We start from the raw sequence: 27,415 nt of genomic DNA on the forward strand, positions 1-27,415 counted from the left end.
CCCCCATCCTAGTAACCTTTGACCAACAGGAAGCAGACACAATGGCAATGGAAATAACAGCGACTGCTATAACACAGCCCAATTTAATGCATGGGAGGGGGCAGCGTATCCCTCTTCGCAGCTGATTTCAACAAATGAGCCACTGGCTAGAAGCACCAGTTTGGAGCTGAATACTAAAACATTTGAGATGATTATTATCATTTGCTTCTATAGAAGTGATGTATTCTGCAGCACTTTACAGAGAAGTTCATCAATGCCAGTTGGCTTTACAACAGAGTATCCCAAACACATGTACACTCAAAGAAAGTATGCGGGTTGTGGGCCAGGGTGCAGGTTGCGGGTCGGGTTTAACAAATTGGTTCCATGCAGGACTCTATGCTACTATGTCAGATTTAGATTAAAATAGTACTTTTACTTATTTATTTTTTTTACATAAAGCAATGCCACGATCAGTGCTTTCAAATTCTAAAATAATTCTATTTCAGTACAGTGCGTTTCAGTAAAATTAGTGAATTGACCAGGTGTCTGAATAATACAGTAATGCTGCTCGTAGGACTTGGATCAGAAACATAGCATAGGACTAAAACTGTACATAATGCATGATTAATAGCATATACAGGGTGCAAACCCACAATGCCCTTAAAATGCTAGGGAGGAGTTACAGAAGCTCGAGGCCTCAGCTTTTACTCACAACAAGGCTCATCAACCCATGATTGACTGTTAAGCTCAAACAATCAATTTCTTTTTATCATATAAGACTCACACGCTCACTACAGAAACAAGAGAAATTACAGAATTAGACAAATGAGCTGTACACCAAAGTGTTACTGGCCAAGTTTCTGTGTGTAGGTGTCTGGTAGACTGTGTGTCTGAACCAATGGGCACTAGTTGCTGCAGAGAAAATTGAGGTAGAGCTCTCTGTTGTTTATGTCTGTTGGTACCAAAGATAGCATTCATATTTACATTAGATACCTGCTAATTTTCCTTTATTTAAGACAGATATCTGGTTCTCTTGATCCAGAACACTAGTATGTCCGGCAACAATTAGTACTCACAAAAAGCAATTGTATTAGAATGTGAACCTCTGGTACCTGTGTAGAAAACCAGTGTATCCGCTCCCTTAGATCATACCTCCCAACTGTACCGTTTTTCGAGGGACAGTCCAATTTTGACAGATCAACCTGCAGTCCCAGATTGTTACTGAAATGTCCTGACTTTCTTTTTGACTGCACTGACAAGCCAGAAGAAGATATGTTTCTAACTTAATTGGCTTTTGGCAGAGAGCCCAGGATATGTGGCAGGTACACAATTTAAGATAAGCAAAGGAACAATTTTATCAATGTAAGATAAGCAGGTCTTTTGGGGAAACTGACTTGTAGCTTAAAGGGCAATTAACCTTCATTGGCAAAAACTATAATAACACAGAAAAACACAGATATGTGTTCAAACTTTTATAACCTGCCAAATTTAGTAACCTGAACATGGTAATTAGGAGGTGTGACCATAAAAATAAGTGTGGGCAAAACTTTTATCCCTCTTACTATTTCCAGAAATGTTTGGAGGTATGTTATATATCTATTTGCCTTTGTGGACACTGTGCTGGCATGTATAATCACTATGTTATTACGGATATCTATATAAAGAAACATTGGCTTATATGATACCACAAGTTATTTTTTATTTTTTTAAATATACAGCCCATTATAAGGAAAATGCTTTGCCTACAACATGGGGGGGCTGTTTGGTTTGTTGCACCTTATTTTACTATATATGCTTTATTGATAACATAATTAGTGTGCTCTCCATTAACCAGAATTTTTGCAAGAATACCTGTGGCCCTTAACATTTAACTGAATGCAAAGCAATCTGGGGTAAGTAGTGACATGGTACAGAAGTACTCGAAACAAAGTGTGCCCTGAAAATCTTACAGTAAATAATAGCTGGTTTCATGAAGGGTCCAGGTCTATCAATTTTAATGTTGCTCTCTAGATCTTGCTTTTAATGATTTATTAAAGGTAAAGTTTTATTGTTTACTTCACTTGAGTTTGGGAATTTACAGGTGGGAAGGTGCAGCTGGATGGGTCAGCTCTTTTTTCTCTGTGTTTGATGGACGGTGCTCCCCAACCACTAACTCTTTAATACTGCTAAAATCATCAAACATGGCAAGATTTTGGTGGCCAATTTTAACTTTATTGCCTGCCCAAAAAAAAAAGCCTTACTTGCTAATTTTGCTTTCACTTGGATCAGTTATTTGATCATCTGTGTGGACAGCCAAATCACAGATTATGCGAACTTGCAAGTCTACAAGCTGGTCAGTTAGATAGGTCCTAAGCTGGTCTCTTAGTAGGTGTATACCTATACTCGCTCCCCTACCCTATTTATTAGTACTTTATATAAGGTTTCATCTTTGGGATAGCTAGCATGCAATTAGTGGGAGGTTTGCAGCTATAAATAGCTATATCAAAATCAATATATAGTATACTTTTACACTATTCTGTATAATAGTATTACTTTAATAAGATAAGTTAAAGGCTTGTGTTGAACATACGATTTGATTATTTTTTTAGTTGGGAAACATTTTGATCCTGCTCCAAATAGAAGGATCCAGAAAAAGATAACAGGTTGTAACTGGGGGATTATTTATACAGAGCGGTGCTGTCCAACTTCAGTGGTATTGAGGGCCAGAATTTTTTTGGGCTACATGGTGGAGGGTTGATAATGAAAGCCGGTGTTGGCAGCTCCCTGTTTTTAAATCACACCCACTTTAAACGTTTAAGACCATATCCACATGGCGATAGCACACCAAAAAAACCAAATGGTTGGTTCTGACTGCAAGGGTATCGCTTATCACTCATATGTGAAACAAGTTATAAAAAAGTTATACTAAGACATTACCTTAAATCCATAGGTCTCCAACTACCCTATGGATAGCACAGCAACCCTCATAATTAAACACCTTAGGGAGCCCCTTCCAAATGCTAACAGTCCCCCAGAACAGACTCCCACCAGGCTTACCTCCCACAGGCAGTGTAGAAAGGTAATGGGAGCCCCATCGGTATGGACGAGGTGTGATCAATGGGGACACTTAAGGTGGCCATAGATGCACAGATAATATCATACGAAACAAATTTTTGTATGATATTCGGTGCTGTATGGTGGGAAAATTGCGGGCCGATATTGGCTGAAGACTTGGATATCGGTCGGTTCGTCGATCAGGCTGGACATAAAATTTTGATTGCGTGCCTTTGAAGGCACCAGAACATCGCCCATTGTTAATGCCGAATCGTCAGATGCAGGTAGAATTCTATTGTTTCTACCTGTATATCGGACGATTCAGCTCTACACATGTGTATTGAAACAAACTAAATCTCTTGGAAAGATCCTTTCCAAGAAAGATCGTAATTGTTACGTCTATGGCCACCTTTACAGTCTGGGTCTGAAGTGTGAACAGTACTGGGTTTTAGAGGTGTAAATAATGCAGGGAGGATAACAGGGGTGAACAATGCAGGGGATTACAGTCGGAGTCTGGGGTGTGAACTATGCAGGGCACTGTTAATTTCAGTACTAATAACTTTTAACCTCAGTGAGGCAACTTCGGGTGACTATAGAAAACGCATCGCCGTGTGTGCATTAGCGCAGGCGACTTTTCATTGTAGCCTATGGGAAAACACGCTGAGGCAGTTCGGGGAGATAGTCGCTCAGAAGACGAGGCGATTATTTTTATACAAAATCTCCCCGTGTGGACTAACCCTTAAGGTGGTGGCTACCGGGGGAGATAAGTCACCCAGCGATAAATCGCCTCTTCTTGGGGCGACTAATTTCCCCTAAATGCTTTCCCACAGGCTAGAATGTAAATCACTGGCGGGGTGGTACTTGGATCGCTTCGGCTTTCTGAAGTTGCCCGAAGTTTCCTCGTGAGGCAACTTTGGGGCGGTTGACTTGGGAAAACAAAGTGTTTCAAGTGTAATCCCGCCGGCGATTTACATTCTCAGTTTTCTGAGACATTGGCCTGGAGTATTCGGTAAGTGATTACAATTACTGGTGGGAGGGCTAACATTTGGCAACCCCCCCCCCCCCAGTGCTTTTCTAACTTTAGTTTTCTTTCAAATTATTTTTATCATCATATGTTCTGATGTTTACAAGGTCAGACTGAGATCTGGCTGAAGTGGTAGAGGAGCCTGGGATATAAAGCAGAGTGACTCAGCCACTGGCCTTTTATACACAAGCTTTTACTTCCGTTAACACAAGAAAAGTCCCTTGTAGTCACTCAGATAACCAGCTGTTCAAAACACAATCTTTCAGTTGAGATGCTGGGAAAAGAACAAACATAATCCTTTATTATGAAAGTGATGTGAATATTCGCAAGCATTTTTCAAACTCATATTTGTATTAGCTCAGCGGATAGCTCAGATGCTGCCTGCTCCTAGATTCAATCAGCTGAGATGAGGTAACCACTGAGCAGTTACACAGCATTGCCTTGATGGCAGCCCATTACTTTAATCCCTTGACATCCTAAAGTACCCACGCCATTGACTAATCTATTTACTGTAGTGCAAATAACACAAGTAAGGCATCACTCACAGAGCTGAATGCATTCAATCTCTAAAATAAACGGGAAGATGTTACTGCTACTGAGCAATATTATACAGTATATTAAAAAAAAGTTGCCATGCAAATAGCTTCCAGGGGTTTAGGGACTGTGCATGTGTTTTTGTTAAAAAACCTAATAACATATTGAATAAGAAAGTAACATTCATTCTACTAGCTCAAAGGCAACTGGCACCCCCAATGATACTGTATCCCAGCAGGGGTAAGGTAAGCCCAGCATACAAATAAGTGCTTATCGAGAAGTACAAATGCTTGAGATCATTACAAAGTAAAGATGGCAAGATAGTATCATAATTAGCAAACTTTCCCTATTCCTCATTTATTATAACAGAGATCTTCCCCACTGTACCTTCCACAGGATGTTTGCCCTTTCTCTTGGAATTATTAGGATATTTAGCTGCCTCAAACAAAGATTCCCTGCGCACTAATGCAGTGTGAATGCTTGGAGGAGGTTCAGACTCATTAAAATTGCATGGGCTGTGGACAGATTCATCAGGCCCAATGATAAAAGCATGCATTTTAAATCAACAATATCACAGTTCAAAAACTAAGATAAAAATAAATGGCACAACACAGAGAGCAAAGTTAAAACAAAGATGAACCTCATGACATAAGTTAGGACAATAAATATATAAATATATATCGTTAGGCCTATTAGCAGCAAGGTACAATATTCATCCAGTGGGAAACGTAGGTAGTAGATTTTATTGTGGTGCTTCCATTACTAATATGGAGGCTTGGTATTGCTTTTTCAGTTACATTTTTATTGCATTTAAATGGAAACAGGACTAGCCCGGCACGGTAGCCTTCCTGTTTTTCCCCTTACTTACCATATTCACTCTTGTATCTTTTACATCAGAGCTGTCCAACTGGAGGCAGTGGGGCACACATTGCCCTCCAAAGGATTTTTATGGCCCCCACACTACCCAAAGGCTCCCCAATGTAGGACATCCTTAATTTAATCCAGCCCTTGAACATTGTTTATGAGAAAACTCAGCCCCCTACATGTAGTAAATTGGATAGCACTGTTTTACATTCTTTAGGTCAGGAGTAGTGTAATCAGAATAGTCCCAGTCCAGTAGTCTTTAGTACAAATACTGCTGAGGAATGGGTCAGGACTGTTTTAATGAGCTACACAGACAAAATAATCTTGTACTTTAAGAATATTTAGCCTTTAAGTACATTTTAAATAGTTATAGGATGTGCTAGACTTGTAAACTTCTATTTTTTTTTTTTAATTATTCCCCTTCTTACTCTGCCTGACTGCTAGTGTAAATTGGACACAGCTACCAGATAGCTGCTGACATTCCAAACTGGAGAGATGCCAAACAAACAAAAACTCATGACAAAAACTCCTATTGTCTCATTTAACTGCCACTGTAGTCAGGTGGAATTCAGTCATGGCCAAACCATCCCCGTCATCTCTTCCTAAAGTAATCCATGGGAAACACAGTGCCTGAAACAGACCTCATTTATGAGCCAAAGAGCAAGCAACTAATCATAAGGTACAGGTATGGGACCTGTTATCACAGAATGCTCGGGACCGTGGGTTTTCTGGATAATGGATCTTTCTGTAATTTGGATCTTCATATCATAATTCTACAAGAAAATCATATAAAATTAAATAAAACCAACAGGCTGGTTCTGCTTCCAATATGGATTAATTATATCTTAGTTTGGATGAAGTACAAGGTACTGTTTTATTATTACAGAGAAAAAGGAAATCATTTTGAAAAATTTTGCTCATTTGGATAAAATGGAGTCTATGGGAGACAGATATTCTGTAATTCAGAGTTTTCTGGATAATGGATCTCATACCTGTACTTGAGTCTATATATACACATCTCTATCCTGGTGCCAACACATACTTAACTTCACTTTTGTGAATTAGGTGGAAAGTTGACACATGGGAACTCTGAAACTCACTAACCTTGAGGAAATGTGAGCTTGAGTTTCTTTTTCTTTTTATGCAGGTACACATACAACTGACAAGCACCTACACATGAATCTTACTAGCACCTAATAAATCACACAATAGTGTAGTTGTCCCTGCTGTGACCATTACTGCTCTGGAAAACAGCTGTTTAAACCTTTATTTAATAAATAATAACATTCATAGAAGAAAAAGGGCAATGTTTGTGTACATCAGGACAAAATTTTGATGTAAATTCTGGGAAAACATTACTTAAAATCAGGGAAATGCTCCCATTGAAATGCATTATAAATTGGTGGGACCACAAATAAAAAATGTAAAATGTGGGAAAACTTAAAAATAAGGGTACTTAAAATGGAGGTTTCACTGTAGGTGCAGTTCTCACCCAAACTAAATTATGAACCAGCAGTGGTACATACAACTTAGCTTAGTTTATACACAATGTCCATGCTTTCATAAATTAACCCTCAAACATTGTTGCATTTTGATAAGAAGGAAATAGCGATTGACATGGGTAAAATACAATATACTCCTTATACAAGGCTGAGATTTTCAAAACCCAAGGTTAAATCACTTTGCACCAAACTACTTATTACAAACTGTAAATGAATCCTAATTCTAAGTCCTGTATTCAGGTAAACAATAGTCTCCTTATGCACTGTGATGAAACACTCTATAATACAAATCTCATATTGCAGGACTGCAAGAGAGCTCAAGATAGAGTCCTGCATCGGGTCGGGTACCTGCGGAATACCCGACACCTGGCAGGATTGTGGGCGGAAAATCTTAACCGAACCTTAATGCTGGTCTGTAACAGTCTGGCTGGCACGGCGCTCACTCAGCCTCACAGACACAGAGAATCATTCTGCGCACAGTGCACACAATTCAAGCCTCTCCTCCATTTTATTTTGTTTCCTTTTAAAATGTCCTTTTTTAAATGTAATTGTCTTGCAATAGTAATTTTTGAAATTCCTCCAGTAGGGGGCGCTGCAGACAGACATCCCCGCGGGTGTGGGTAGCTGGAGCATGCGGGTCGAATTGCGGGTTCGGGTCCAGGAAGCAAGTATGCGGGTCGGGTGCGGGTAGCGGTTCAGTGTTGGTCAAATTGCGGGTACGGGTCCCAAAAAATTAACTCTAGCTCAAGAGTTGCCACACAAGCAACATGAACCGCATTTAAATGAAAACTATTACAAGGGTACCCAAATTTTTGCACAGCCAGTTTTTCACATTTGATTTAATCTCATACAACTGAAACTGCTTCTCTCAAAATCTTTGTTCAGAAAATACCCCAGTACTGAGATGTTCCTGGAAAATGAAAGAAATACCATGGTTATCTATTTTTGTTGAAAGTAGAGTAAATTAAATTATTATGCAGGCTGAGAAGGGTTTTTCATATGACCTTATATGATGTGAACATTTAAATGATGTCAGTTATTTTTGATCTTGGAGTTGTTTTACATTAGACACATTTCTAGAATCATTACTTATAAGTCAGTCCTTCTTTTCTGTTGTTGCCTGCTTATGGAATGCGTTGCTGAGTGCTTACTAATTAGAATTAATAACCGTGAAAGAGGAACCATTTGTACAGTTTTATATTCTTCTGCTACTATATTGAAAAATACTTTTTTTCTCCCCCCCTCCCTTTTTTTTTTTTTTTTTTTTGCTTAGTTAGTCTATTTTCAGAAACATGTAAGATAAAGGACTGAGTTTTTAATGGTTTTACAGTTCTTTTTAAATGTCATTGCAAATGAAACCAGGTTTTGTTATCTCTGTTTACTGGTTCTGACTCTTGAACCAATGAAGCAGAGATTAGTTCTCTTTCTACTTCCTGCTTTGCCGCTCTCTTAGTTCACACTGATTGGTTACTGGCTGGAACCAATCAGTGACTTGAGGGGGGCCACATGGGTCATAACTGTTGCTTTTCACTCTGAGCTGCATGCTAGGGATCAATTGCAAACTCACTGAACAGTTATGTCCCATGTGGCCCCCCTTAAAGTTGATGACTAACTCAGAGTTAGAGAGCTGCAAAGCAGGAAGTAGTATTCTGTTCTGTTAGACATACAGTCACTCCAGCCTTTATACATTTCATTTTTGGCGAACTAACTATATTAGATACATTTTTAAATTTTGCACAGCCTATTTATCTAGTTTTTATTTTTACACTGAACTGTTCCTTTAAAGAAGAATTGAGTGCATCTGGGCTTGCGCTCACCCCTGTGATTGAATGGATTGAAACAGAACACATGAGAGTGCAGCCCAGAACGCTTGTGTGGAAGAGCCCCTATCTACCAGACAAAATAACTTATAGCAGTAGCCTGTAGCAACCAATCAGCAGGCAAAATTTACTAGTCACCTGTTTAAATGCAAGCATCTTATTGGGTTACTGCTCCCGGGAAAACGTAGTGCCTTATATTACATATGGGGGCAACTGCCTTAACTGTCACTTAAAACTATGTTGCACATATGGGATAGGTGCCCATGCAATTGCTCCAATTTGAGTTTACCATTATGCAAAACACAGGTTTTAACTAAGAAAAAAAAATAAATAAAGGGGTTGTTCACCTTCCAACATTTTTTTCAGTTAGTTTAGTTGTCATAAAAACTTTTTTTTTAAAATTACATTCTATTTTCTATTTGTCACCTTCTTTCTAATGTTGAAGTTTAAAGTTTCCTTTTTCACCTTCTTGCTAGTGATGTGCGGGTCGGGATTTCCCCGATTTATAAGGCCTGCCCAATGGGTAGCTGTACAACTTTTCAACAGATATGATTTAGGCAGGCCGTAGGATCACTGTTTTCAGTGCCATGGAGTATTTGCAGCACTATTTTTAGTTCGAACTGAGAGAGACATGCTCTTTGTTCGCATCTTATCCTGCTCGTTAAACCCTTCCCGCTCCACATCAGATCACACACACCTCTCTGTAAATGGGGGGGGATGAGTTTGATCAAGGGTGGGTCAAGGGGAATATGCCAAGGGCACACCTCACAGTTGGTCCACCAGTGACTCAAATGGCATCAAACTAACAAGAACCAAATCTATTCTAACGAATAGGTCAAAATCACTTCCAGTGTCCAATGCTGGTTACATACTGTACCACAAATGCTCGTATTACTGCAAAGAGTGTATACAAAACAGTAAAATGTAGGGGTTACAATTTAAAAAATGCAACAGTTTCTATTTCTTTCATATTTCTTCAATGGTATGATGTATATACAGAAGACATCACCAGAAACAAAAACACAACATTGGCAAAAGTGACTTCAAGTCCAAACATGGGTTGCAGTCAGAAGCTTTGTCCCATTCTGCAACGGACAGCTGCTCATAGAATGCAATTGCTCGGTGTTCAGATGTGCCGATGATACACACACAAAAACAAATGTTGGGTGAGGGAATATCCAGAACATTAATAGTAGCATTCCAAAGGTCACATACAAGTGCTGATGCTGTATCAAAGCCCCAACAAGAATCCACCTTTAACCTAGTTTTAAAGTTATGGAAGTCCAAAGCAACTTAAGGCTTAGTTGCTGGCAGTTAAAGGGGCAGTATACCCCCTTTTTCAACATTGGTTCTGTGAATAGGGCTTCTGTTGAAACTTTTTGATTAATAAGGAAATATCTTTGATTTTTGTTATTTCTTGCTATAAATACGGCAAAGTTTGAATATAAAACTAAAGTCACATTTTCCTTCCTGATTCCAAAGAGCAAAGCAAACAAACCAGCAGCATATTGAGAGGTCTCTGTATAATGAACTGCTCTTTATCTAAAAAGACAGGCTGGAACTAGGGGAAGGAAGGGGTTTATTTATACCGAGGCTTCTCATTGGACTGCTGGTTTGTTTGGCTTTGTCTTCATAAAGAACACATAACAAAACCCATAGATATTTCCTAATTTTAAAAAATAGGCAAAAAGTAGGGTTAGCATAAGTCCTATTTATTGCACCAATGTTGAAAATACTTGGAACATTTCAAGGTGATACAGACAAAACTAATATTGTTTTTGTACTGGTTTTGAACAGACTTTTTTTTTAATAAAAAGGCAAACTACTGGCAGTATGGAATATGCAGGAAAGCATAGCCTTATTATATTTTTAGGAGTGCTAGAAGTTTGAATTGCTATCCTCTTTTTCTCTGTGAAACTGGACATTCAACACACTTGTGATCCATGTGTATATCAATTGTATAGCCACACACTGCACCATTCAGCTATTTATTTATCCCATCTGGAAAAATTGTGCTTGGGAAAACACAGACTCATTTGACAGCATGACTATACTATTTGGGACCAGAAATGGAGGTCTCTCCACCACCCCATACAATCTAGCTAGAAAATCTCCTTATGACGCACATTAGGAACATCTAAAATGGCTCTACCAAATACAAGGTTATTCAGAATAAAATTAAAATAAAAAAACATTTCTGCTACCCTTATCTTTATTGGATTAGCCTGTTTTTTTCAGGTTTGCCCAAATCTCTGTACTATAAGGGCAGAGACACACGTTCAGATTCAGGGAGATTTAGTCACACAGCGATAAATCGACTTTTCTTCGGGGCGACTAATCTCCCCAAACTGCCTCCTGCCAGCTAGAATCTAAATCACCGGCGGGATGGCACTCTGAGCGCTTTGTTTTCCGAAGTCATCCGAAGTTTCCTTATGCGGCAACTTCGGGCGACTTTGGAAAACAAAGTGCACCGATTGCCATCCCGCCGGTGATTTAGATTATAGTCAGCAGGAGGCAGTTAGGGGAGATATATATATATATATATATATATATATATATATATATATATATATATATATATATATATATATATATATATATATATATATATATATATATATATATATATATATATAAATAAAATATATATCTTTATTCATTTGTACCAGAATTTATATTTAACACAGGGGTTTTTGTTCAATATGTCCTCAACCCGACAACTTTCATACTACTTGTTGGATGTAGCTGCATATTTAAAATTACTGCAACATATAATAAAATCTGATCTGTAACTACATAAAAGAATTGGCATCATATGTGACAACATATGATTGATATGTTTAAAACAGGCTGCTGATTGGAAAAAAGCAACTAAAAGCAAACAAATCAACTGAAAAGGATAAGTATTTGTTATTAACTGCTATTTTATATTAAGGTTTTATATTTAACTACTGTGGTTTTATTTTTTATAGTTTTTTTCTGTCTAAATAGCAAAGTTTGGTGTGCTGGTGTGCTTACAGCAAGTTTGTCACAACCTGCTTTACTTTGCAGTTCGTTTTTCCTCAGTTTGAGGGGGTGGGGTTTGATTAGTTGCACCTGAACAGACTGTATAAATAGAACCCCTGGGACTCCAGTGTTTAGCTGCTCTTAAGTGGGGGATCTGTAAGTGGGGGATCTGTAAGTGGAGTTACAAACACAGGAGTTTCAAACTAGATCAAAAGTTTGTTCTAACCCCTAATTTATTTGTTTTGATCTGTAACTGGGATAATCAGTGCCAGCAAGATTGAAGGTCTCACTCAGTGCACAGTCTGCCATATGTAGGGTTGTCACCTTTACTAAAAAATATTACCCTCGAGTGGGGGGGCGCGCACAAAAGGGGGCGGTCTGTGCCGCAAAAAGGGGATGGAGCTACGTGGCGTGCCGCAAAAGGGGTGGAGCAACATCGCAGAGATGTCCACAGCGCTGGAAAAACGGTAAGTTCTGTGCGAATTGGGGGCAGGCCAGGGGCTTTTTTTAAAGGGTATTACAAATTACCGGCAACTGCATTGCCAGGTGTTTTACTGGCTAGGCAGTGTCATTCTGTGGCTACAAAAGCAAATAATGTTCTGTCTCGCATAAAAAAGGGCATTAACTCAAGGGATGAAAACATAATTATGCCTCTTTATAGGTCCCTGGTGAGGCCTCATCTGGAGTATGCTGTGCAGTTTTGGACTCCAGTCATTAAGAGGGATATAAATGAGCTGGAGAGAGTGCAGAGACTAAGTGCAACTAAATTGGTTAGAGGGATGGAAGACTTAAATTATGAGGGAAGACTGTCAAGGTTGGGGTTGTTTTCTCTGTAAAAAAGGCGCTTGCGAAGGGACATGACTACACATTACAAGTACATTAGAGGACATTATAGACAAATAGCAGGGGACCTTTTTACCCATAAAGTGGATCACCGTACCAGAGGCCACCCCTTTAGACTAGAAGAAAAGAACTTTCATTCGAAGCAACATAGGGGGTTCTTCACAGTCAGGACAATAAGGTTGTGGAATGCACCGGGTTATGTTGTGATGGCTGATTCAGTTAACGCCTTTAAGAATGGCTTGGATGATTTTTTGGACAGACATCGTATCAAAGGCTATTGTGATACTAAACTCTATAGTTAGTATAGATATGGGTATATAGAATTTATGTGAAAGTGGGGAGGGGTGTGTGTATGAATGCTGGGTTTTCATTTGGAGGGGTTGAACTTGATGGACTGTCTTTTTTCAACCCAACTATGTAACTATGATGAGGATGCCGCATGCTGCTTTTTTACACTAAAATAGTCCAATAGAATCTTGTAATACACACTTTCATATACACAAACAACAAGACAAAGAATCAATTCAGAGGGAAAAAGTTATCTAATGGTTTATCACCTGAAAACTCATGGACGAGATTCAATTCAAGGAGAAAAGACTTTTCTCCTAATTCAGTCCCAGCTTTTTTACCCATAGATTTCCCCATAGATTTCAATTGAGCTTTCACATGACTAACAGTGAGATACATTTTTCTGAATTGAACTGCATCCTGTCCATGAGTTTTCATGTGATAAACCTTTTTCTCACCAAATTTAATCTGGCCCTTTAAGGAATAAGATTGTACATTACAGAATGGAGAGTCAAACTGTGTAGCATCCTCCAAACTCCAGTGCTACAGCATGAGATTTCAAGGGACAGAGCTAAGTCTGATCAAAGTCTCTATGTATTTTACACCTTTGCCTAGAAAAAAGTTGACAAAACAAGAAAATCAAGTTTTAATTGCATCATATGTAAACTGATCTTAAAACAGAGGTGGTAAGTTGAATCAATTTTACTGTAATAGCTCTGTCTGACATTACTGTGTTAATAAGTTTCCTTATATATTATTTCAGTAAGCAGTGAAAATTTGACTGTTTGCTTCTAAATTTAGGTTTTCACTCTAGAGAAGGGGGGGGGGGGAGATGGCAGCATGGCGCTTATAAATAGAAAAAAAAAGGCTGAGAGCAACATAGCCAACTCTGTATGCCCTGGCCCTAAAGCAGCACAATGGGCCAGTGCAATTTTCAGTTGATAGGCACTTCAGTATAAGGTAAGAGATTACAAATACTGGGGGCAACCTAACATTTTAGCAACCTCCAGTAATTGTGCCTTTCCTTCTCAGTTAACACTAGGTTTAAGAAAACAAAAAAAAAAGATCTTTTTCTTATATGAAGTAGCACGGTCTTAAAATCTGAGAAGTGTTTAGACACACACCTAATGCATCTTAATGCCATAAACTGCAAATTAAGAGCAAAAAGATCCCTATTAAAGTAAAAGTTATGGAGTTAAAGGAATAGTTTGGTATAAATAGATAAGTAGGCTATGCAAAATAAAAAAAAAATTCTAATATAATAAGTTGCCTGAAAATGTAATCTATAAAGGCTGGAGTGCCTGGATGTGTAACATAATAGTCAGAACACTACTTCCTGCTTTGCAGCTCTCTGGGTTTCCACTGATTGGTTACTAGGCAGTGACTTGGAAGGTTAAGGGCACATGGGTCATAACAGTTTGTTTCTGAATTTGACTTGCATGCAAAGAATTTTTTTTATTTTGCACAGCCTATTTATCCAGTTTTTATTTTTACACTGTTCCTTTAAAATCACGTATTTAGAAAACACCAACATCTTTTGCAGCGCTGTACAATAAATGGGTGTTAACATTAAGCATACAAAAACAAACAACCGATACAAAAGGTAAAGAGGGCCTACCGAAAAGAAAACAATACCTATAAGTTAGTTCAAGAATTCATACATTTCATAGCTAAAGATATAAGTGGAGGAATGTAATATGTTTAGTTAAAAACATTTGCAAACAACTTTGCGAACGTTAGTGATTTTTTTATTGATTTTTATTGTTTGCATCCCTTTTGATTATTTTGAGACCAACGACTTCCTCTCAAAGTTTGTGATCAAATGGCTTTTGCCAACATGCACAGCGTATGTAATAAAATTGCACAATTGCAAATGGGTTTTTGCAACAAAATATTTAACAAAACTCCAGGGCAGGTGTTAATGCTAACCTTTGCTTAGGCATGAGCGATGTAATATTTAGCAGCAAATGATGATGAGCCTTCCAAAGCATCTTTAACCTTCCAAGGCTCCTTTTTCCAAAGGCTCCTTTTTATGGCACAATTTTCCCCTACACATGTAGCTTCATGCTTGTATAGATGTTGCCAGTACAAAGTTTTTTTTTTGTTTTTCAAAAAGTGGAGACTAAAGCTGGGATTTTTGTTGTGCTGTTCTGTAGTTTCGACAGAACAGAATACCATAAGGCAGGCAGCTTTAGGCCAAAAACACATGCAATGATGCATATGGGAATAATAGTGAATAGAAGCATAAAAGGAACACAATTAGAGATTTAGGTGGACAGAATGATTTAAAGCCAAATGTGACTATTCACTTACTGGTCATCTAAAAGCAAACATCTGATACTGTTACTACTGGCTAGCACAGCTGAGAAAAACTTATGAAATGAGCCCCTTAGGACACAATTATCTTGCTACTTTAAAGGGACAATATCAGCTTAAACTAGCGACATATGGGCTGATTTCTGTCACAAACCACAGGCCATGAGATCAGAGTGGGTATCTTGACTACTTGAAAATAGTCAAATAGCACTTAATAATTCTTCATACTGCAGACTAGGTAATCAGATCCCATGGAAAGAGGGATAGAGGAGGGTGATCTCATGGAAAGAGGGATAGATGAGGGTGATTACTAATTTTGTTATAAGTCAGTATAAGGGTGTGTAAAAAAAAAAAAAAACTCTTAAGTAAATGCCACCGATTGTTATGGTATGAACATGAGGTTGGCGGTCATGCCAGAAAAAAAATCCTGGGAATTCATTATTTAAAGGCTTAATATTGCAATTTACAGCAAGGCTTTTAAAGGGGAACTATCAGGAAATGTTATATAATATTTGTCATACTGAAATATGAAACTTTCTAAATATAACCAATTAAAACTTTTGCATCATTTCTGAAATAATCAAGTTTATCTTCACTATCCCTCTCTCAGCATCTGTTTCTCTTCATTCTGTCTTCATGCAGCAGTTGGGTGTCCGATATTCATGGACAGTTAGATCCAATATATCTTAAAGGGGGGCTTCCTTTCCTAGCAGATGAATTAGAGCTCACTGATTTCAATACAAACAAAATCTAACAAAATAACTGTCTTTTGCACAAATCCTGCATGTAAAGAGACACGATGTCTGGTGATTTTAATAGAGTGAGCTCTAATACATCTTCTAGACAAAAGGAGCCCCCTATAAGATATATTGGATCTAACTGTCAATGAATATCTGACACCCTACTCCTGCAGGAAGACAGAATGAAGAGAAACAGATGCTGAGAGAGGAATAGTGAAGATAAATTTGATTATTTCAGAGACGGCAAAGGACATTTAATTGATTGTATTTAGAAAGTTTTTTTTTTTCAGTATGCTGAAGTTTATATTAAAGGAAAACTATACCCCCCAAACAATGTAGGTGTCTATAAAAAGATATTGCATAAAACAGCTCATATGTAAAATTCTGCCTCATGTAAATAAACCATTTTCATAATAATATACTTTTCTAGTAGTATGTGCCATTGGGTAATCATAAATAGAAAATTGCCATTTTAAAAAATAAGGGCCGCCCCCTGGGATCGTAGGATTCACTGTACTCACAAACATACCAACAAACCATACATGTTAGGTCACATGAGCCAATTAACAGACAGAGTTGTGTATTTTGCTTCCACACTTCTTCCTGTTACAGTTAGAGTTGTAGTATTTCTGGTCAGGCGATCTCTGAGACAGCACACAGACCATCACGAAATGGTGGCTCAAGGCAAGAGATGTAAAAGGGCAATATTTACTTAAATATATATTCCAGTTTGGTAAGATTCTTTAATATGTCACTTAATATGATATTAACTATCTGAAGTGTTCATTTTGGGGGTATAGTTTTCCTTTAAATTTTCATTTTCACAATAGTTCCCCATTAAAGTTAGGCTCGTCCCGTCACCTGCAGTGCTTCAATATGCAGCACAAATAATATAAGCAAGCCTGCATGATTTTCTGCCCATAACTCTCACATCTGCAATTTCGTTTGTTTCCTATTATAATCAATGGGAGCCCAAGAAGCAAGTCAAAGGTATTTATGTGTGGATCAAGGAAACTCGACCCCATGCTGTGAACCCCTGATCTACGCCTGCCTAGACTTCTGCCTTCCTGTTATAGACCCTGTTATAGTCCTGCGCCGACCATTATAAAACAGAAGCCGGCAGTGTAAGGTTGCAGTAAGACCTTCGCGGGATGAGTTTGACCCGCCCGCGACCCTCAAATGGAGGAGTGACTTTGCCCAAATTGTTCTGACCCGTGGGTATCGGCCCGGGCCATCACTAGTCACAAGTGTTTCTCCAGTGTAAAATTTGTTACATGTGATATTAGTTTTAGGGCAAAAACATATGAGATTAGTTGACCACAACAACTAAGATCTTCCACCGGAAAATCAAAAACATGTCATTTTGGTTTTCCCGAAACCAAACCCAAAATTGTTTCCGTTTTACATTACAACAAGGGAGGGATGGGGTTCACATTTTGTAGCATCCCAAAAAATCTTGTGCTGTTGTATGACTACAGTTTTGTAGTTTAGTCCTAACACTAACACAAGTTATTAAGTGAAACTTTTTTCTTTTAGCAGAAATGCTATCCCCTTATTGAAATTTTAAAGCTGCTAAATGTAGTCTTACATCCAAATACTTTGTATTGGGAGGAATTCATTTCCTATGTTCTACCTAATTATCTAATTCTGTAGCACTATGGTTTCTGGATATATTTTTACGGCCTTTGCAAAGCAAGAATGTGAAGACATAGGGGCAGATTTATCAAAATGTGAAATTAGAACTGACCACAGAAAAACTCAACCACTTCCTCTTCATTCCTATGGAATTTTTAGAATCGTATTTATCAAATGGTGAACTTCATTGATAAATACACTTTTAAAAATCCCATAGGAACGAATAGAAAGTGGGTGAGTTTTTCTGTGGTCAGTTCTAATCCTACATTTTGAAAAATCTGCCCCATAATGTACTACTATTGTACAATACAGTTTGCAGGCCAGTAATTTGGTAAATTTTGTTTAGTTCAGTATAAACTTAACCTTTTTATGGCAATTGAGATTTATGAACAGTCTCATGACACTAAACCTATCACTGGACTCCAAAAATGCTAAAGTAAACATATCTAGATCAATTTCTTATCAAAGGCAATGGTTGACCCTAAAAATAATTTGTTGCCTAAAAAAAAAAAAGAAATCTTTGCAATATATATTCATTGCAAGTTTGTTTTGTATATAAATATTTGTATATTTATTGCTATTAAATGCAGTGTTTGTCTGTCCCTATTCTGTGCTCTGATGGTTCAGACTGTGGAAACAATGTAAGACAAGGCAGCTGATTAGAAGACCTGTCTAGACTTTGCAACATTATTTAAAAAGTAACAACCAGAAGTTAAGCAAATGCTGCTTTCAATTGGAATTGTTTTTAGAAAAAGGAATGGCAATTGTTAAATATACATATAAGTTGTTTTCTTTTATTAGGCAGATTTTTAGTTTGCCATTGACTTGTCCTTTAAATAATTAATAACAGTTTGTTTTTTCAGAGGTTAAAGATTTACTGATGTTAAAAAAAGGGCTATTTTTGTCATCTTTTATCATCTCATATTAGATGTACTTTAAGGGATTCTGTTATGATTGTTATGTTGAAGCAGCACATCACAGTGGAACTGCTTTCAGACTCTTTCACAGCTTTCAAACTCTTGTTTCTCCTACTCAATGTAACTGAAGAAGTCGCAACTCATGTTAACTGTAGTTGAGTGCTGTTCTCATATCTACCACTAGGTGAAGCATTGGAGCATTTTTAGTAATGCAGGTGTCATGGAGCCATTATCAAGTTACAAATGCCATTATACTGCTAATGGGCTGCTAATTGCAAAATATACATCTGGTTAGTATTTAAAACCTTTTCATTTCACAAATAATAACATTCATAGAAGAAAAAAAAAGCAGTTTTTGGGTACATCAGGACAACATTTTGATGTAAAATCCGGGAAAACATTTAGCCGAACCCCCGAATCTTTCGCCAAATATTCTGCCGAATACTGAAACTAATCTTAATCTGCATATGCAAATTAGGGGTGGGAGGAGGAAAATATTTTTTACTTCCTTGTTTTCTGACAAAAAGTCACGCGTTTTCCCTTCCCCGCCCCTAGTTTGCATATTCAAATTAGGATTTGGTTTCGACGGGCAGAAGGATTCACCCGAATCCTGCTGAAAAAGGCCAAATCCTGGATTAGGTGCATCCCTAATAGATGTATGGCTGAACTATAAAAGTGTATGCAGTAGCCTTGGAATATACATATATAGATATATATAGTTTTATTCCTGATGAAGGTCCCTGTGAGGGACCGAAACGTTGAGAAAAATATACCTTTGGAATAATGATTCAGCAAGTCCTGTGAGTAGAGAAAGATAGATAGATAGATAGATAGATAGATAGATAAAAACACAAATATAAATACGTTTGTTGCAAAAATGAAAAAAGGGAAAATGAAGCAACAGATTTGTCATGATCAATTTTCACCTTTCCACCCACACAACAAAACTGGCCATAAACTCATGTGATAAAGTGTTGTGCTGGAGAATATAACACACAACTCCTAAAAAAAAAATAACAAAAATAAGTTCCATTTTCCATTAAAAACAGAGTATCCTGGGTGTTTATCTCACATAGGTGGAGTTGAACGATAAAAGAAATGCAGGACTGGCAAACCAGAGTGACAACTGTTCCGTCTGCCTTGCAGTGGGAAGAGACATTTTTAAATATATCAGCACGTGATGTGTTGCAGCACTCAACTTTCAGCCTTTAGCCTGTGCGCAGGAATCTGCCCTCTCAGCAAACGTTCACAGTTACGTGTAGTTTCCTGACAGCCCAATTCCCATACAGCTTACTACTCCCAAAAAAAAAACTGTTTGGAAACAGAAGTTGGCAAACCTGAATAACAAACACTGACCGGTGGTCCCAGTTCCTGCCTTGTATCGTAAACAATTGCCATAAAGATCATCCTCTTATATAGGGGGCAATTTACAAGCATATTATGCAATGTTTATTCCACAGTTCTCTACAATAAATGTGTATATATACTAAACACACAAATTGCATACATAAATCTATACTTGGCAGCTGCATAATTTAGTACACTTGCGTAGCCAACAACGTGTAGCAATTAAAATATAACTGAAAATTCCCAAGACTTATACGGACATAAAACCCGACTCTTAGAAACATGTGGATTAAACAGCCCTGTCCTTACACTTATTTTACCAATAACCCATTTGTTTTTTCAATGGGAAAGGTGGTTTAGCAAGGCGATGGTCTGGGACAAACTCAAAACAAGAATGGGGTGCAGCTAGTGGGAAACTTGACACAGATACAAGGTTAGCCGGTACCACCTTTCCTCCAAAAAAAATATGTCCACCCAGGGACAAGTAAGCGACAGATGATGATTTGATAAACATGATTTGACATTAGAGAGGAGGCTAGCACAATGCAGTATAGGAGAAAAACAAATAAAATGTTTTAAAATGGCCATTAACACTTTAGGGGCAGCAAATGACAGGTAGACAGCACACCCAGCTACTAAAGGAATGTTATTTGTTCTAAAATAAAACAAAAGCAACAATAAAACGACCATCAATCAACAGCGACAGTAAATTCTAAGATACCAAGCATTCCATCAGCTGTATAAATGCACAAGTATGTTCTATTGGGGCATTCGATTTTTCCGAACTTCCTTGTGAGCTCTAAGTGTTTCTTTTTTTTTTCAGTAGCAGAGTTTTCCATGAGCTTGTCATATAGATAATTACTGAAAGACTTCTAAGCAGCAATCAGTAAAGGGGGTGAGGGATTTAAGAGTAAGGGTCGGCTGGCCTGTGGCCTCATCTCATTTCTCAGCTTTCAAAAGGGACTTCTTACGTCACTGATTTTCAGACCGTGACGCATTAAGACTATGAGAAATGCTGGGAGTTGTAGTGCAACAACATGGCCATGGGTGTAGTGAGAGCCCTGGGCTGAGCAAAATGGAGGACGGATGGAGGGCCGCTCCTTGCAGGCTGAATGCTGATGTGCGTGTAAGTGCTGGAGGGCATATTGTTGGTGCTACAGGAGTGATGTCACAAGTAGCAGCAAACACAGATAGAGAATGGGAAGGCGCCGGTCAGTAAGACACTTGCACTTCTATAAACAATACCATGTGGCCCACGGGAAGCAAATGAAGGCGCAGTTTACTTACGAAACGTTTTAACTTTTTCTCCGGGGGGGATTTGCGGAGCCATCCAGAGCAGACCACCTCCCCGCCGCCGACTCCCGCGCCCACCCCTCCGCCGCCGCTTCCACTGCTCATCATCCTGCTCCTCGTCGTTCCCGACCCCCTCCTGCTCTCCGACAATTGGAGCTCCAGTATCCCTCAGCTTATCCGGCCGCACCGGCTCCCACAAGTAATAGGAGGGGGGGGGCTGTTTCCGAAAGTTGAGTGTTCGGGATTCCCAGTCCCAGCGAGAGGAGCTTTGGCGTCGCTATTATTACTAGGGGGAGTCCATGAGAGGAGCAGCTGAGAGGGGGGTGCACATAAAGGATGACTAAACCACTCCAGCTCTCCACCCTTCGCCCCCTTTCCCCGACAGGAGTCGCTGCTTGGCCTCTTCCGCCTCCTTCCTTCGGCCACAAGTTTTTTTCCCCAGAAGAACAGGCGCAGGCGGGCTGAGCTTTATAAATCCAGGGCCATTAGTGAAGGCAACTCGGGGATTGGCGTTTGAGCGAAGAAACAAGTCGCTTTATCCGTCTCCTCTTGGAAACGCACTGGGCAAAACACATTTTTTCCCTCGTAACAGTAAATCCTCCTTTCGTTCTCCTCCCTCTTTTCCTCTCTCTTTCTCTCTCTTTCCCTCCTCCTCCTCCTCTTCCCCGCCCCTCCATGCCAGCGTCGTCTTCGTTCCCTCTCACGCCTCCAATCTCAGCCGACGGCTCTTTCCAATGAAACTCACTGAAGTTTCCTATCGGGTCAGTGTCGCGCTGTATAACCGCGTCACCTATTCTTGTTATTGACTTTTCCCTTTCCTTTGGCCGTTTCCCTCCGGACCGGACCATGAAGATAATTGGGGGGGGAAGAAGCTGCTGCGTGCAGTGCATGTATTGTGCCACAGAGGTGACTGTGTGTGGGGCCTTCAGCAGGAATAATGGCAACTCTATTGGTCGTTAGTAGGGATGAGCAAAAGCCATGATTATTTAATACTGGTAGTTTTCTGTATTCCACATTTGGCCAAATACTGGACTGAAGATTCAATCTTAATTTGTAGGACTGGAGGGTCGGGGACCCACTGTGACCACCCCCACTCCTGTAGTGAACTCCGCTGACCCTGTTGCAAACGCCTCCCCCACACCCTCCTGCCCCACCTTGTTCCTTTAGAGTCTGGCCACAGGGGCACTTGGGCAGATTCGGGGAGATTAGTCACCAGGTGACAAATCTCCTCTTCTTTGTGGCGACTAATCTCCCCGATGTGCCTTCCCCTGGCTAAAATGTAAATAGCCTAGGGGCAGGCACACGGAGCAATTTGTTTTCTGAAGTCGTCCGTAATTGCCTCATGTGGAAACTTCGTAAAAAAAAGAGCTCCATGTGTCTGCCCCCAGGAGATTTACATTTTAGCCAGGGGAAGGCACATCGGGGAGCTTAGTCGCCACAAAGAAGAGGTCGTCTTGCTCCCCGAATCTGGCCAGACCCTAAGGGCAGGACTCCACGGACGATTCCGGCACATTGTTGATGCGACACGATGCGTCAGATGCCGACGCAGCGTCCCGCTTCGCATCAACGCTTCGACACAATCCAACAATAGCATTACTTACCTTATTTCCGTTGCAACCAACGTTTTTTTGCGCAGCGAATTGGATCACGCCGGAATCGTCCATGGAGTCCTGCCCTAAAATGTTTTTACAAAAGTTGAATCCCAAACATAGCGGGGGTCATTTACCAACACTGGGCAAATTTTCCTATGGGCAGTTACCCATAGCAACCAATCAGTGATTATGTATGTATGTATATTTTTATTTGTAAAGCGCTCTTTGAGGGCAAAGCACTGTACAACAAAATTAGCTTTTTAAAGCCAACTGCAAGTATAACAATGAATGCAACAATTTGCCCAGTGTTGATAAATGAGCCCCAGTGTGTCCTCAGTCCAGCAATTTGTCAGGCTCTCTTCCACCTCCAAAAAACGATATTTTCAAAATAAATCACTGTATACCTTAAACAAATATTTTTGAGGGGGGAAAAAACAGAAAATAATATAGTGTAGTATTCTTATTTATAAACAAGTGTTTAGCATCACTTAACCCCGTGCACCCCAATGGTTGCCTTTTACTATGGTGATTAGTGAAAGTGAGAAATAACACATCAAACTTTGTCATTAGATATGGGTGATGAGAGAGAATAGGGTATAATTAGCACCCACACTATAATCCGCGGGGTTCTGGTGGTCTATTATACGCACAAACAACAGGTGGATAATGGCATGTATCAAGTATAGATATTCCGTTGCTAAGTGGTGATGAGGAGGTGCAGAAGCGTATTGCTGGGGAGTGGAGATATGCGCAGTGGACTCTGAGAGAAGCAAGAGAGACTTACAACCACTGCGAAAGCTGCCCCCTTGATTTTAAAGGAGAAGGAAAGCACTTGGGGGTGCTAAATGTTAGGCACCCCCAAGTGATTGTATTGACATGATTGTATGTACCTGAAACCCCGGGCCAGTGCTCCTATCAGCAGAAAACTGTACTGGCCCGGGGTTTTTCTAACGAGCACCATGGAGAGATCTTCTTCTGGCTTCTTCTTTCTTCAAAATTCTGGGCAAACACATGCGCAGTAGAATGAAATAGCCGACTTTTTAGTTAAATTGTAGCTTTTCATTCTACTGTGCATGTGCAGCTGAGCGAAGAAAGAGGAAGACGGAAGATCGCTCTGTGGTGCTCACTGGTATAACCCCAGGCCAGTGCTGATAGGAGCACCGGGCTGGGGTTTCAGGTAAGTCAATACAATCACTTGGGGGTGCCTAACATTTGGAACCCCCAAGTGCAAACAGATTTTCCTTCTCCTTTAATGCAGATTTGTGACAATATGTTTAACTATTAAAAGATAGTAAACGCTTCTACACATATCACTTTTCATTACCCACAAAGGAGAAAGGAAGTGTTAGAATTAGCGATGGAACATCCATACTTAATACATGCCATTATCCACCTGTTGTTTCTTAGTATAATAGACTACCAGAACCACCATGGATTATAGTGTGGGTACTAATTACACCCTATTCTCTCTCATCATCCATATGTTTTCACAATGTTTGATGTGTTATTTCTCACTTTCACTAATCACCATAGTAAAAGGCAGCCATTGGGGTGCACTGAGTTAAGTGATGCTAAACACTTGTTTGGTGGCAAACTAAAAAAGAATACTACACTATATTATTTTCTGTTTTTTTTCCCGCAAAAATATTTTTTTGAGGTATACAGCGATTTATTTTGAAACCACCTTGTACCTCCTGTGGCCATAGAAAAATGATCGAGGGGGCCTCAGAACCCATCAGGCAACGTAGCAGTCCAGGCTTGTACAACCCTGCTAAGATGCATATTCAAAGTTAGTGAATTAAAGGGGTTTTTCGACTTTAAACTAACTTTTACTAGGGTGTAGAGAGTGATATTCTGAGACAATTTTCAGTTGGTTTTCATTTTTTATTGTTTGTGGTTTTTGAGTTACAGTATTTAGCTTTTTATTCAGAAGCTCCCCAGTTTGCAATTTCAGCAATCTGGTTGTTAGGGTCCAAATTACCCTAGCAACCATGCACTGATTAGCATAAGAGACTGGAATATGAATAGAAGAGGCCCTAAATAGAAAGGTGAGTAATAAAAAGTAGCAATAAAAATAACTTTGTAGACTTACAGAGTCAGAAGAAAAACGCAAATAACTAAAAAAATTATAAACAATGAAGACCAATTGCAAAGTTGCTAGGAGTTGGAACATACTAAAAGTTAACTTAAAGGTGAACAACCCCTTTAAGAAACAATTGTTGCCTTTAGTTGTTCAGCGGGATGAAATCATAAGGTGGCTATACACTCACCGATATTATAATACAAAATTATATTTGGTGCATATATGGTGGAAGACGAGGTAACCAATTTTGGCAAAAGCCTTGGATATTTGTTGCCTTGTCGATCAGGCCGGATGGAAAACTTTTATCATGCATGTTTGCCCGAACACCAGCAAAATTTTATTGCTAAGTTGCCAGATAGGGGTAGAATTCTTTTGTTTCTACCAGCTTATCTGACAGTTCAGTAATTAATGGTAGTCAAGAAAGATCATAATTGTAACGTGTATGGCCATCATTACAGTTTGGCCAAATTAGTTACTGCAAAAATTTCTAGGGTTCAGTCAAACCCCTAGTTGTTAGATGTTGGTACTGTACACATAGTGGGTGTCCAGCCTACTGCCATCCAGCTGTTATTAAACTGCCACTGACAGCTTAGGGCTGGAAAAAAACATTTTAACTTATTGGACTGGCATATCTCCAGTCTGGCGTATCTCCAGTCACTTTTGCAGCACTCCGCAGGCTCCTCTATTAGCAACCATTTAGCTGTGCAAGCACCAGACTTTTTAAGATAGTGGCGAGTACATAAAAAAAATCCCACAATCCATCAGTCCTGTGATCAGACCAAGACCACGAGTCGGTGCAGCAGGTTGTGGGGGGAAGCGGCTCAACAAGGCTCTCAGTCTGGCAGCTCAATGATCCGGGAGCATCAACTGTTACAATTTGATACGTTAATTTGATACGTTTATTTGATACAATTAGTTGGTACATTTCTCAGCAGTATCTGCTGAATATAAGCAACTATATAGTATCAATGCTAACAGCTGCCTATAATGACACATTCTCCTCAGCAGGGACAAAGATAACAAATGTATCAATTTAATGTATCAGAGCTGATTAAGAAAGTAAAAAATGAATCTTTACACTTCAATATTAGAAAACCAGTCACAAATAGAAAATAGATAGAAAATTGAAAAAGTCTTTATTTCCGGCGAACTATCTGAACCCAACTGAACTGAAAGAAGTGTTTGAAGGTGAACAACCCCTTTGGCATGGTAGTGTTAGACACAATAAAAACCCATGCTCCTGATAAATAGTTAAAATTTGCTGGTGGTGCTTTAAGCAACTATTTGGAAATTAGCAGTTTGGAACATGTAATTTTAGAATAGGTATTTGGAATTGGTGCACCAAAAAAAAAAGTTTATTCTTTTTTGGACATGTAGTGAACATTAAGTTCATTAGTAGAGACTACTAGTCAGTGAAACATTACTTTATATATTAAAGGCAAGGCCCTTTTCCACCTGTTCTGGCACTAAACATTTAAAAGAAGTGCTGTAACTCACCTTTAAAATGGTTGTTCTTTCCCTTTTAGTATGATGTAGGGTAATATTTTGAGACAATTAGCAATGGGTCTTCATTTTTTATTATGTGTGACTGCAACATGAACAGAATATGCCTGAATAGAAGGACAAGTAATAAATTGTCACTTTAACAAGAAAATGGTAGCCTCAGCAACACCCATTTGACACTTGCAAAGACTCGGAAGATAAGTAAAAAACTATAAAAAAAAAAACCTGAGTTTCTGTTGGTAAATTCTAGATTTGATCTTTTATGTGGTATCCCCAACAACAGGGATGCCACAGAAACATTTAACATATAGATGACAATTGTAATATATCAGATACGATACATCTGTGAACCTGTATATTCAGTCACATTCAATATTTACACAATGTCAGACTGGGGTACCAAGAGTATCCTATAGCATGCTGATCTGTTATTATTAGTGCAAAAAATGCCTTATTGGCTCAAAAATAGACATTAATTCTGGCCAGGGCCGGATTTGCATAGCGGGCGCCCCTAGGCCCCCTGGCGTTCGTCGCCGCTGTCCCATTCCCTTTATTTGTGCAAATCTTCAGGAGATTGTATCTCCTGTGCATCCCCAGTGTTTTTTAACCAATGTGGGTGTGGTTGAGCAGCATGCCGCCCCCCTAAAATCCTGCCGCCCTAGACCCGGGCCTAGGTGGCCTTTCCACAAATCCGGGCCTGATTCTGGCAATGTTTCAGGCCACAAGGCTTCATAAAGGGCCTAGTGTGCCATTGTAGCCTGAAACATTGGCAGAATTTGGGGGATATTTACTAAAACTTTTTCTCACGATATAAAAACATTCAACTAAACCAAATTGTCCGTCATTTTCGATTTGACACCTGAAAAATGCTGCTTTTTCATATTATCGAACGAAAACCAGCCCAAAACCATTGAAGGCAAGAAACATATTCAAATTGTTAAAGGGGGCATCTGCCTTTGACTTTTACATGATTTTGACAGGTTTGTGGTTGGATTTTTTTCAGATTTTTATTAGCTTTGAAGCATAATAAATCTTAAAAAATGTTTTTAATTTTTCTCAAAAAATTCAAGTTTTCCACCTAAAAAACTTGACCATA

The 27,415-nt window shown here is 39.1% G+C and overlaps 1 protein-coding gene across 1 annotated transcript in view; it reads right to left on the minus strand.

Moving 5' to 3' along the window:
• The window catches only part of gab1.S (GRB2 associated binding protein 1 S homeolog), a gene marked incomplete at its 5' end in the record, with an annotated part of 72,900 nt that extends 51,168 nt beyond the window's left edge, over positions 1-21,732 (minus strand). Inside the window, 1 exon segment of the mRNA NM_001095732.1 lies at positions 21,136-21,732. Coding sequence (NP_001089201.1) covers positions 21,136-21,249 — 114 coding nt within the window.
• Positions 21,733-27,415: the final 5,683 nt, after the last annotated feature.

The sequence above is a fragment of the Xenopus laevis genome, chromosome 1S, assembly GCF_017654675.1.
Source record: "Xenopus laevis strain J_2021 chromosome 1S, Xenopus_laevis_v10.1, whole genome shotgun sequence".
In the NCBI taxonomy this organism is placed as follows: Eukaryota; Metazoa; Chordata; class Amphibia; order Anura; family Pipidae; genus Xenopus; species Xenopus laevis.